Below are 13,171 nucleotides of genomic sequence, written 5' to 3' on the forward strand. Positions count from 1 at the left end.
TTCACTCACGGTTTTGCTGCACTTCAAATTGAACTGGGCAACTCGTATTGTATCTGGCAGTCCAAATTACAGCTGGACGTTGATGCGAAAGCACGGTGCTATTAAATTTTCTAGGACACCAAGTTATTATCCAGGTAGCAGCACCCAAAGGAATGGCTAGCCCTAGGTATAAGGAAAAGGGTTCCCCAGGAAACCCTTTGTTTATCCCACCTACATGGTTCTCTCTCTTTCTTCATCAAAGAAACAAATCTTTTTCACATGGAAGTTGACATTTTTCACTTCATTTGTTCACAATGACTAAAATTTCACCCCAAACTTAGAAGCATGACTCTTATCAAGCTGCTTCTTTAAAATTGCAAAGGTGGTTTGAGGAGTGGAGGTAGAGGGAAACAGAAAGGGAATCTTTGTTCAGTCATTCACACTCTAGTGTGAATTGGCTTACCCTTATCTGGTCTATCTTATAGCACATCAGCACATCAGTGACTTTATGCACTCTAGTGATTTAAGAATGTGGACCACTTAAGAATGTGGAAGGCTGCATGGAGACTTCCAGGGAAAGGTATGGGAGTCGGAAGGCAGGGTATGGAGAAGGAAGGTATAGGAGGAAGCCACAGATAGAGAAGACTTCAAAACAGATAGTAGTGCTCAGCCGTGTGGTTTGGGCTGAGCCTCCTCTGAGGCCGTCTTTCTTTTATCTCCCAGATCCCCTGGGTGAATGAAATGCCCACTTTTCCTGTTCTGGTCCTAATGAAGACAGAATACAACTGTTCACTTCCTTCTCTGACAAAGTTCTTGACAAGCAAAGGTTACTCTAAATAACTCCTTAGTTATTCTTCTGTGCCACAGTCCTAATTTCTTTTTCTTACTTGACATACTGGATATTTCTTTAGGAAAAAAACCCTCTAATCCAGCCCATTTCACCTAAATTTATGCCTAACTGAATGAATGGCATAATACAAACTGACATAACCCCATAAGCAGGGTTTGAAAAAGTTTCTAGCAGTAACTAAAGGGTGACATTATTGCAAGGCTCATGAATGACCTTGGGATGTCAGTTGCACAATGTCCAAGTGTGCACTGTCTCACAGCGTGTTACTGTGGGAGGTTAGTGTATCCAGCCTCTTGGCACAGCTCTCCCAAGAAGGAAATTAATATCACCCTTGATCTCACATGGAAGGTCATTTCCATCTTGTTTGCATTTTCACAGGCAAAGGGATTAGCCAGTTATCACCTTTTATTCCACAGCTTCAGCAAAGTCCTTCTTGGAAGATGATGTCAGTTCTCTTTCTGATCTCTGGAAATGTTAATGGGCTTTTGTGTGTGTGTGTGTGAGGGAGATTAGCCCTGAGCTAACATCTGTACCAATCTTCCTCTACTTTGTATGTGGGACACCTCCACAGCATGGCTGATGAGTGGAGTAGGTCCACACTCAGGATCTGAACCTGTGAACCTGGGCTGCCAAAGCTGAGCATGCAGAACTTTAACCACTCAGCCACAGGGCCAGCCCTAGTGGGCTTTTTATAGGTGGCAAAAACTGACAAAATATTTTACAATGTAATAAATGTAACTCCTTATTTGATAAGCCACAAAGCACATTAATACCAACTCTAACTCTCAGTTGAGATTGTTGATGTTCATTTACTTGAAAACCTTTGAGATAATTGTCAGAGTTTGACCAAGAATCCCTGGGGCAGGATATCCTGAGCTGTGGCTGAAATCTTCTTCCCACACTGAGCACTGTCCCCGGAAACCCACTGACACGCTTGGACTAAAAGACAATGACTAACAGTGTTTGGCAGCTGGACCTTTTATCTCCCCAAGTTATTGTCTTTCCAATTTATCCGTCTCTACCCAATAACATATCAACATTTTCCTAGAGAATAAAAACAAACCAAAACTCACGGTTCCCAGGGTCTCCAGAGATGACAATTACCGAAGCCGGAGAAGTGCCCACACTGTTATTGGCCCTGACGTGGATTCGGTAGGAACACTGGTCAAGGGCGAGTTTTGTGTGATTGGCTGGAGCAGGAATGGGGACGGGCTCTAATTCGGATGGTTTGTCTAGATTTTCGACAATGACATTATAGAATCGAATCTTCCCATTGGCATGCGATTTTGATAGCGGCTGAAAAAAATATTGATAATCATTTCAAAATGGGCTTTCTTCTGAAAGGAGTTTGCATAATTACTTTTTCATCGATTTTGTCCCTCAATTGCCTTACACACACACAGAGCAAATTAAAACAGTTTAATAGAGAAAATAACTCTCTAAATCGAGCTTGAAATCAGGCACTCTACTCTAAGGTTGAAGAAAGAATAGGATGGTTTGGGGATGCGTTTCTCAAGAGCATAATGTGTCCCAGAAGAGTCACCAAGTCTGGAATCGAGAGGAAGGGGACTCTGGCCAGGATTAAAAAAAGACTCAGTGGGCACAGAGGGGAGCAGATGGGCGTGGACCCTAGAAGGAGGCGCTGGGCTCCCGGCCTCACTTCCTCCTTCAGCTGTGTTCTCCCCACACAGCTGTGCCTGGAGCCCACACTCCCCCTTACAGACCATCCTCCAGGTTGCAGAGAATTCCCTGTCTACACAGCCCCCAGCCCACTTCCAGGGCCTTCCCTCTAGCCTACCCTCTCGAGGACAGACTGTGTTCCTGGTGTGTCACCTCTAGACCTGGGAATGCGCTGGGAGTGGCTGTTTGCTTGGGGCATGGACAGAACCTGGACATACCAACTGGTGCATCCACGGATGAGTGCACAGGGGGCCTTGTGGAGAGCGCCAGAGTGAAGGTGGGAAGAAAAGGGGGGTGGCTGTGGCCGGGGCAGACTTTCCCAGCACGGCCACGTTTTGGTATGCAACGCTGAGGGATCTGAGAGTCTTGAATGCAAACCTGGCCATCCAGGTTGTCATGAAGGCATATTAGTCAAGGTAGAAGGACAAAATCCATTTTATATTACAGTTTCTGAGCTTGATTCATAACTTATAAATACTCGAGTATTTAAATATTTGTAACTTTTAAATATGGTATGCGCTTTTCCACTTACACTGGTGTCCTGGGCCGTGGGCCTGAGTAGAAGTTACAGACATGCAGGTTCTAACAGTCAGAACCGGCCATCCGTGAAACGGGTTGTCAGGGAAGGAGTTGTCCAAGTGTCAGGGCCCCGGGTGTGGAGCCGGGCTCACCCGCTGGATAAGACATTTTACTGGATTCACGTCAAGATCCCTCCCAATCGGAAGACTGCACCAACAGCCACAGCTTCCCAGGGAAGACACAGTGCCAAGCAAATCCGTCGTTTTGAATCTGTGCATCTTACCTTCCAGAATAAAGTCACCGTTCGATTTCCCAGCTCTGACTTCACATCTCTCCAGACATCAGGAGCCTCTGAGGGAGCTGAAATTAACGGGAGAAAAGCTGTTGGGTCACACTATGTATGCAGAACAACATGTTCAACCTTTTTCTAGTTTGGTCAATGAAGTGGCAATGACCTGTTCCATCACTTGCTTCTCACTTTTTCACTCTCTGAGATTCAACCCACTTGGCCATGGCCACAGTGTTCACGCCTACTAGGTGCACACAGTAGGTGCTTTACACAAGGTCTGTTGCATGTGAATGGGACATCAACCTAGGCCCTCATGAACATCAAGCCTTGGAGCTTCTAGAAGCCACCAGAGAATTCTGGAACCATTCATCAGTCCAATTCTAGGAGGTTAGTTAGACAAATTTCCCAGTTTTTTGAATTTCTAGGAGCAGCAGACCATGGCAACTTCGTTGTCTCATTTGCGAAGGTTGCAACAGAGGCGCACTAACGGAGAGCCCTAGGGGCAGGCGGCACTCTTCCACGTTCATGATTTCTCATCGGCTGGCCTTTCACTAGATCATCGCCTGGGAACACCTTGTCCTTCTCTTCTGGGAAGACCCACACCCACAGCCCAGGTCCCGGCCTGAGCCTGGGTCAGCTGCCTGTCTGTGGACACTCAGGGCACCCCCTGCCTGGTTCCCCTTATCTCAGCTCTCGCCACATTGTTCTAGAAGAATTCGCTGCCTTGTCTTTCAAATCTTGGAACAAGTAATTTGTGATTTGATTCAAAACATCTCTATGTAAGAAGAATTGTTTTGGAGCATAACACATAAAGATTTAGCTCTCCATTTTATAAAAATATGGTTTACTGTCACCAATAACTCAAATTTAAATAAGTCCTTTTTTCTTTTAGTTGCTGACACTTTCTCCTCAACTTGAAGGTGACCATATCTTTTGTCAGTCCACTGAAACACATTTCAATTTGCTAAATAAGCCATTGGGGAAGCCAATATTAAATCAAAAACTTACTGAAATCTCAGACACAATATGAGACTCCAAGCTCAAGGCAAAATCTTCAGCTGGTTTATAAATGACTACTTGTAAGAGGAGAGCCCCACAATACAGTCGATAGTGCTACATGTTTATCTTGATATCATTTCTACCATGGCATCATTTAACTCTGTCTGAAGACTATGATTATACTTAAGTATGGTTATAATACACATAAACACTGACTTTTCCAGCATTTAGCAAAGTATCATCAGAAAGTTAAAAAAAATATCTGGGGCCAGCCTCGTGGTGTAGTGGTTAAGTTCACGTGCTACGCTTTGGCAGCCCAGGGTTTGCGGGTCCGGATCTTGGGCGTGGACAAACACATTGCTTATCAAGCCACACTGTGGCAGCATCCCACATACAAAATAGAGGAAGACTGGCACAGATGTTAGCTCAGGGCCAAACTTCCTCACCAAAACCACCCCCCGCAAAATTATAGATTCTCCATCAGTAGATTCATCTCATTTTCTTGTCATCATCAAAGACAAAGTTAAGTATCTTTAGGTTTATTATACTATAATCTAAAATAAATAAAATTGACTAAAACCCCTAACCTTGGCCATTTTTCTATTGCACTTCATTTTAGTTATAATGTTGGAATAAATTTGCAAAAAGTAAGCAAAACATCCAAAGCAAATCCATATTATTAAAAGAAAAGTTTTTTAATAAAACACAACAGAAGAATAGACCACATTCCTATCAGGAACAGAACTTTCTGCCGCTGGTGCTCTTGAGGAGTCGACACCCCTAGGAGCAAATACTGGAGTCCCTGGGGTGTGAGGGTGGCAGGAACCCCAGAGAAGGGGAGGAGGCTGCTGAGCATGACCAGTGACCAGCCCACATGTAGATTCTGATGCGCTGCCCTCCCCACCCCGCAGTTAGGCACTGCTTTAAAACCGGCCTCCCCGGGTGAAACAGAAAGAGCTCTGCCAGCCTACAGACACAAGTAATCAGATGGGATAAAATAAAGATATATAATGCTGCCTTTGGCAGGAAAATAGCCAGGACTTGAATCAACAAGATCTCAAGGTTGTAACAAGAACACAGAGACACAGAACGCGCAGCACCTCACTCTGGTTAGGGGTGGAGCCCTGGAGTCCAGTTGCCTGGGTGTGAGCCCCAGTTGCAGCCCAGTTACCTAATGGCCAGGCCAGTTACATTACTTATCCTCTCTGTGCCTCAATGTCCTCACGTGTAAAGGGAGGGTAATAATATACTCACTGCATGCTGTGAGGATTAAAAGAGAAAAAAGGAGCAAGTGCTTTGAGCTATGTCTGGTACACACTAAACATTTAATAAGTGTTAACTGCTATTACTATTATCGCTATATCTCTACCATTCATTAACTTTGCAAATTAGGCCAGTCTCTCCAATCTAGAGGCCCAAGTTGCTGCATCTGTAAACTGAGTAACAGTAATTCTTTATCAGCTTGAATTGCAAGGAGATGAAAGCAGGGCATCTAATCTCCTGATGCCTAGTCAAGCTCTAAGACATAGTTATTTGGGAGAAAAACTCTCCATTCAGTCAATATTAAGGAAACTGCCCCTGAAGGCGTGATAGAGAGGCTCACCACTGGCTACTGCTGAACAAAGGACTTATCTATCATAATTCAGGTTCCAAATATCATTAGATTTCCAAACATAGACTGAAGTTGTTTGGTATGAGATCAATGTTTTCCTTGGCATGACCACTACTGTTTGGCCTGAGTCCTGAATTAAAAGTCTGTACTCAACAACCAATAAACACATAGATACTGAGAACAGATTGGTGGTTATCAGAGGGTAAGGGGTAGGGGGAGAGCAAAGCGGGTAAAGAGGCACATGTGTGTGGTGACAGATGGAAACTAGACTTTTGGCGGTGAACACCATGTAGTCTATACAGAAGTCTAAATACAATGATGGACATTTGAAATTTATATAATGTTATAGACCAATGTTACTTCAGTAAAAATGTTTTTTTTAAAAAAAATATAAAGATGAGGGGGCCGGCCCGGTGGCGCAGCGGTTAAGTTCGCACATTCCGCTTCTCGGCGGCCCGGGGTTCGCTGGTTCGGATCCCGGATGCGGACATGGCACTGCTTGGCAGCCATGCTGTGGTAGGCGTCCCATGTATAAACTAGAGGAAGATGGGCACGGATGTTAGCTCAGAGCCAGGCTTCCTCAGCAAAAAGAGGAGGACTGGCAGTAGTTAGCTGAGGGCTAATCTTCCTCCAAAAACAAACAAACAAACAAACAAAATATATATATAAAGATGAGTAAAAAGAAAAAGTCTATACTAATTTATATAGCCACAGATCTAACAGGAATCTAGTAATGTCAGTAGCTTAGAAACTATTTTGATAAAATTAAAGATCAGAGAGAAAATGTACAGTAGAAATAACACAGATGGCAAATGGCTGAGGTGGGTGTCTTCCCACTCACATCTGATTAGGCATTTAATTCAGTTTTTTCAGAAAGATGGTACCCAGCTTCTGTTGCAATACTTCCCCCTTAGTTTTTAGTACAACCAAAAGCTCTCAGGGAAGCCAACCCATCTCCCATGAGTCAGTTTTGATCCTTGGGTTAAATGTCAGGGAGGTGAACATACCAGCTTCGAGCGTGGTGAAGTTCTCACCACTCCATTCACTCCATTTCCAGAAGTGGTTGGCATCACCACAGTGTACTCGGGCCATATACTGTGTGTCAGGCTCCAGCTCACTTAAGAGGTACTCACCATTCACCTTGATGGAGGCATTGTGCTGCTTGATCAAAAATAAAAAAGAAGAAGAAGATGGAAGTGTTGATGAGTATATTTCATTGCAAAGCCAAATCATGACATGGCACGTCCTGATTTGAAGTAAGATTAGCTCTTCTTTGGGGAAAAAACAAATCTCCAAAGCCCTTTTCCCAACTCTAAAAGTCTAGGATTAATTTCATGAACCTTTTTAAACAGATGACCCACACCATTTGAACCCACACAGAAATAAATGTTTAAGAAAAAAAGCGTTTTATTGATCAGTCCCTCTGTTCAGGAGGACATAAGGGATTTTTGAAAATAGTATATTAAGTAGTGTTCTTACTTGTATCACTTTTCCTTCACCATGGAGTTCAATCTGACACAAAAGTGTGCGATGATTCCCAGTGGAGTGTACCCGCCAGGTCATGGTGGCATTTGTGGCACTTATATTTTTAAAGAATACTTTAGGAGTCATTGGACGAACTGCCAAAAGGAAACAAAGTAACAAAATTCAAGCACAGATCCAAAAAGACTTTGGTAAATAGGCAGTTCATTTCTTCATTTATTTATTCAGTAAGTATTTTTCGGTTTATTTTTGAGAAAATGACGAAGAAAGCCAAACTTACAGCCAGGAAGGAGAAAGCCAACAACACCCTTTCTTTCTTAGATTATATTAGAAACTCTGAATAAAATACCAAAGGAAACTACTTGAGGACTCTTAAAACTAAACAAAAGCAGGCGGACCTTGGAGGGCTCACAACTTGGAAAAGTGGCCCCTGGGGAGATTACAGCAGAATCCAGAGTCTAACCAAAATAACATTAAAATGTCAAAGACACAATCCAAAATTGTCTGACATACAAAAAAAACCGCCCAGAAAACGTCACTAATTTCCAAGGAAAAAGACAATCAACAGGTGCCAACCTCAACATGACCCATAGTGCTGCAATTATTAAAGACTTCAAAACAGATCCACGAGGTGAAAGGAAACACATTTGAGATAAACAGAAGGAAAACATTTCTCAGCAGAGAAATGGAAGCTATTGAAAAAAAGAACAGGAATCGGGGTCCGTCCCCGTGGCCGGGTGGTTAAGTTTGTACACTCCGCTTCGGCGGCCCAGGGTTTCGCTGGTTCGGATGCTGGGCACGGACATGGCACCGCTCATCAGGCCACGATGAGGCAGCGTGCCATGTGCCACAACTAGAGGGACCCACAACTAAAACATACAACTAAGTAGTGGGGGGATTTGAAGAGAAAAAGCAGAAAAAAAAAAAAAAAAGATTGGCAACAGTTGTTAGCTCAGGTGCTAATCTTTAAAAAAAAAGGAATCGAATGGAAATTTTAGAACCAAAAAATAGAATATCTGAAATATAACACTGACTGGATGGGGTTTAGTTCTTGAAAAGATGAAGTAAGCACCTGTCATTCTGTCTGTCCCACTGAAGGCAGTGGATGTAATGCATGGAGCAGCTGCTGAGGACTCTCAAAGGTAAATACCAGCAGGCAGATTGGAGAAGACCAGAATTAAAAGTGTTACTGAAGTGGCTGTGAGTTAACCCTTTTTTTCATTAGTCCTCCTAACACTTGGCACAGTAGCAAAAATGAGTGCCAGAGTAGGGTAACCAAAGTCCCAGATTTCTGGCTGGAGAATCAGAAAGGAGAGAAAACCAAAAAGTACCAGGGAGATCATGGAGAAGTAGAGGCTTGGGAAAATGACTCCATAAGGTTGTTTATGAACTCTGCTCACCTCCCAGCTGCGCACGCACGGATCTGATCTTAATCAGCATGCCAAAGCCTTCGAGAACCAGACTAACAGATCATCACCCAGGTTCCAGACTGGCCACTGGGAGGCGCACATGTGAAATAGAGCTGAAAAGCACTGCAACGTCTTTACAAACTGAACTGACATTGGAACCACAAGCCACAAAAGGTGAGTTGAAACTTGCAGTTTGAACCTAACCAGGTCAACTGACTACTAAAACAGAACTATCAATATTCCTCATAGGATCTAAACACCCAAAATCTCACAACATAATATTCAAAATCGCAAGGATAAAATCAAAATTACTCATCATACAAAGAAGAAAATCTCAACTCATGGGAGAAAAGACAACCAACAAAGGCCAACAACAAGGTGCCACAGATGTTGGAATTATCTGTCCAAGACTTTTAAACAACTATTATGAAAATGTTCCAGCAAATAATCACAAACATTTTCAAAACAAATGAAACATACAAAGTCTCAGCAAAGAAATAGAAGATTAAAAAGAAGACCAAAATGGAAATTTTAAACCTGAAAAATACAATAAAAGAAATAGAAAACTTACTTGACAGGATCAATAGCAGAATAGATGACAGGGAAAGAGTGAACTTGAAGGTAGATCAATAGAAACTTTTCAATCTGAACAATGGAAAAGAAAAAGAGATTTAAAAAAATGAACAAAGCCTCAGAGAGACTGACAAAAACAAAACTCTAAAGTCTGTGAAAGTCTCAGAAAGAAAGGAGGAAGAGGGCTTTGCTAAAGAGATAATGGCTAAAAACTTCCCAAAATGTAAATCTACAGAACCAAGAAGCTTAAGACAAAACCTCAAACAGGATAAAACCAAATAAATGTGTCCCAGACACAAAATAATCAAGAAGTCTTGGGGCCGGCTGTGTGGCCGAGTGGTTAAGTTCACACGCTCCACATCAGTGGTCCAGGGTTTCGCCGGTTCAGATCCTGGGCGTGGATATAGCACCGTTCCCAGGCCATGCTGAGGCGGCGTCCCACATAGCACAACCAGAAGGACCTACAACTAGAATATACAACTATGTACTGGGCGGCTTTGGGGAAAAGAAGAAGAAAAGGAAAAAAAAAAAAAAAAGAAGTCTTGAAGATAGATCAATGGCAATTATCCAATCTGAAGACCAGACAGAAAAAAGGACTGTAAAAAAAAAAAAAAAAAGGAAGAGAACCTTAGGGACCTTGAACAATAAAAAGTTTTGACAATCCCAAGAGATAGGTGCAAAGAACTACTTGAATAAATAATGGTGGAAAATCCCCAAATTTGGTTATCTACATAAACTTACATATTCAAAAAGCTCAGAGAATGATAAATTCAAAGAAAACTACATCCACACATCATAATCAAACTGCTGAAAACCAAACATAAAGAAAAAAAATTTAAGCAGCTACACGAACACGACACATTACATGTAGAGAAACATTTCAAATGACTACACATTTTACATCAGAAACCATGGAGGCCAGAAGACTGCAGAATAGCTTGAAGTACTCAGAGGAAAGAGGTCTCAACCCAGTTAGCTTCAGGAATGAAGGCAAAAATAAGGACAATCTCAGATGAAGCATAACTAAGAATTTCTCATCCGCAGAACTACTCTAAAAGAAATGCTAAAGGGAGTTCTTCAGGCTGAAGGGAAATGATATAAAAGGGAAATTTGTATCTTCAGATATGAAGGAAGAGCAACAGAAATGATAAATATTTGGGTAAATCTAAAAGACTATTTCCTCCACTTCAGCTCTTAAGATATGTATGAAAGTTGACAGCAAAAATTATAACATTGCCTAGTGGGGTTTCTAATGCGTGTAGGTGTAATACATATGACACTTAAAAACCTCCTCAGTGACGGGGGGTAAAGGGACAGATGGTTGTAAAGCGTCTACATTCTGTTTAAAGTGGTAAAAGATTAACTCTAAGAAAACCATGAAAGATTAGTAATATACATTGTAATCTCTAGAAGAAAAGAAGGAATACAAAGAGATGTAGGCAAAAGCCAGTTGATAAATTGAAACTGAATGCTAAAAAATATTCAAATAATCCAAAAGGGGGCAGGATAGGAAGAACAGAGGGAAAAAACAGCAGAGGGAACAAACGGAAAATAAATAATAAAATGGTAGACTTGGGTCCACTCCTATCAATAATTATGTTAGATATAAATGTCCTAAATACATCAACGAAAAGGGAAATTGTTAAAAGGGATAAAAACCCCAAATCAATCATGTCCCTTGCCTTCCAAGTGCAATGAGGGAGTAAACGCATCAGTAATCACATAAATGAATGCAACATTGAAACTGGGGCGACAACTATGAAAGTGTAAAAGGGGTATTTGACCTAAAAGGTGAAGTTCTACAAGGCCCTGTTCTGAGCCTTCATCTCTTTTATCTCCTTTCTGGATCACCAGCTACAGGTTGATGACTCTCAATTCTAATTCTCATCCAAGACTTCTATCATGCTCTCCAAACCATAAATCCAACTCTCTTGTCAACATCTCCACTGGGATATCTAAAAGACATCTTAAACTTAACACGGCTAACACCGAATTTTATTCTCCTACTCAAATCTGCTTTCACCCCCTATCCTCCCCATTTTAGGAAATAGTTTCAACATTGGCCCAATTGTTTAGGCCAAGAACCTATGAGTCATCCCAAATTCCTCTTCCCCTTATAATCCATATTCCTTCCCTAAGTAAATCCTACCAACTCTATCCCAAAGCACATTCAGAATGTGGCCACTTTCCACCAAGCTCATCACTCCAACTTTGGTCCAGGGTCTCTGACTGACTACTGCAACAGCCTCCGAACCATCTCCCTGTCTCCACCTTCACCACCACCCCCAGTCCCACCTGAGTGATCCTTTTCTACAGCATAAGCCACGTCATTTATCTGTCCTGATTAACACCTTCCAACCCAAGTGTCTTACCCCATTCCACAGTTGCTGCCTGACTGCTTCTCAATCCAATCTCCTTTCTGAAGGAGACCTGGCATGAAATGTGGTTGTGCTTGCACGCGAGGCATCCACAAAGCTGGCTGGACTTTTCTGCAAACAGAATGTTCTGCCTGGTGAACTCACAAGGCCCCAGGGAAAACATTGCTTGCAAACAAGGGTGTTTTATCAGTTCCTCAAAAGGAACAAGCCTGGGGCCTTGGGAGTTTGAAACATTATGAAGGAACCTGTTATAAACAGATGTGTAGGGGAAAGCTCATTATTGTGGGACGCTCGCGCAGGCTTAGGTCGCTGACTCACTGCTTTGGCAAAAGGCCAGCTTTGTTTAGAGGCTATAAGAATAAAGAGCTCGAGAAACTCGAGAGGAGACTACACAGCAACCGGTGTTGGCGTATTCATTTCGTGGGCAGCACCTTTCTCTCACAGTGAAGACACAAGGACATTCTTTCTGTCCTTCGAAACACCCAGAGCATGTTCCCCTCCCATGACCTTTGCAAATCCTGTTGCTTTTGCTTCAAATGCTCTTCCTCTAGATGTTTTCTACTTCCTCATCCCAACTGAAGTAGCATCCCACGCACTCTCTACACCATTACCCGAATTTTATCTTCTTCACGGGACTTATCAACGCTTGGAGTGATTTTATTGACTTGTTTACATGTTTACTGTCTGTCTCCACTCTCAACTCTGTCCTCAACACACGCTAGCATGTAAGCTCATTGGGGCAGTTCCTCACTTTTGTTCGCTCCTGGCTCCCCTGAGCCTGCTACCCTGGTGGCACTCTAACTAGTTGACTGACTGAAGTGATGATTAAGCTGAAATCTAAAAAAGATGTATAGGAATTAAGAAGGTAAAAGTAGAAGAAAGAGTATTTCAGAAAAAGTGAACAACATACATAAAGACTCTGCATTTCATAAAAGAGGAAACAGATGTGGTCAACACAGAGGAAGACATATTCAACTTCAAGGATGTGTAGATCAAGATCAAAACCATCATGAAATACCATTTTGTACCCATTCAATTGACAAAAGTGAAAAGGGTGACAATATCAACTTAGAGAGAATATTGTGGAATGAGTTGACAACAATGACTCCATTTTGTACCCTGCACTCCATCTTGTTAAAAATATGAAAACTGTGTTGACTTGCTGACTTGCCATAATGGAGTTATTTGCTGAGAAAGGACTTTCTGAATGACTGCGTAAAAATATACTTTTTCTGCTAACAAGATATCCTCGAGTAAGCTAATGAACTGAAACAAATTTATCCTTCCTAACAAACAAATGAGGTGGTTGTTCTGGGCTCTCTTTGTTGCTAACAAAACTCCTGACTTCTACTCCTCAGGGGAATACTTTTTTGGCTGCTGCCGGAACGTGTGTTCCTGAAT

The 13,171-nt window shown here is 42.2% G+C and overlaps 1 protein-coding gene across 13 annotated transcripts in view; it reads right to left on the minus strand.

Annotated features, from left to right (window-relative positions):
* OSMR (oncostatin M receptor) overlaps positions 1-13,171 on the minus strand; it is a 61,009-nt gene that overhangs the window by 11,182 nt on the left and 36,656 nt on the right. For 6 of the 13 annotated variants that reach the window (XM_023625719.2, XM_070245894.1, XM_070245889.1 and 3 more), the window contains 4 exons: positions 7,408-7,547; positions 6,936-7,089; positions 3,312-3,388; positions 1,903-2,125 (listed from right to left, as the gene is read on the minus strand). In XM_023625719.2, the coding sequence (XP_023481487.2) occupies positions 1,903-2,125; positions 3,312-3,388; positions 6,936-7,089; positions 7,408-7,547 (594 nt within the window). Of the gene's footprint in view, positions 1-1,902; positions 2,126-3,311; positions 3,389-6,935; positions 7,090-7,407; positions 7,548-9,390; positions 9,465-13,171 lie in introns of all 13 variants that reach the window. The other 7 variants (XM_070245890.1, XM_023625718.2, XM_070245891.1 and 4 more) reach the window with 2 other exon arrangements.

The sequence above is a fragment of the Equus caballus genome, chromosome 21 (genome assembly GCF_041296265.1).
Source record: "Equus caballus isolate H_3958 breed thoroughbred chromosome 21, TB-T2T, whole genome shotgun sequence".
In the NCBI taxonomy this organism is placed as follows: domain Eukaryota; kingdom Metazoa; phylum Chordata; class Mammalia; order Perissodactyla; family Equidae; genus Equus; species Equus caballus.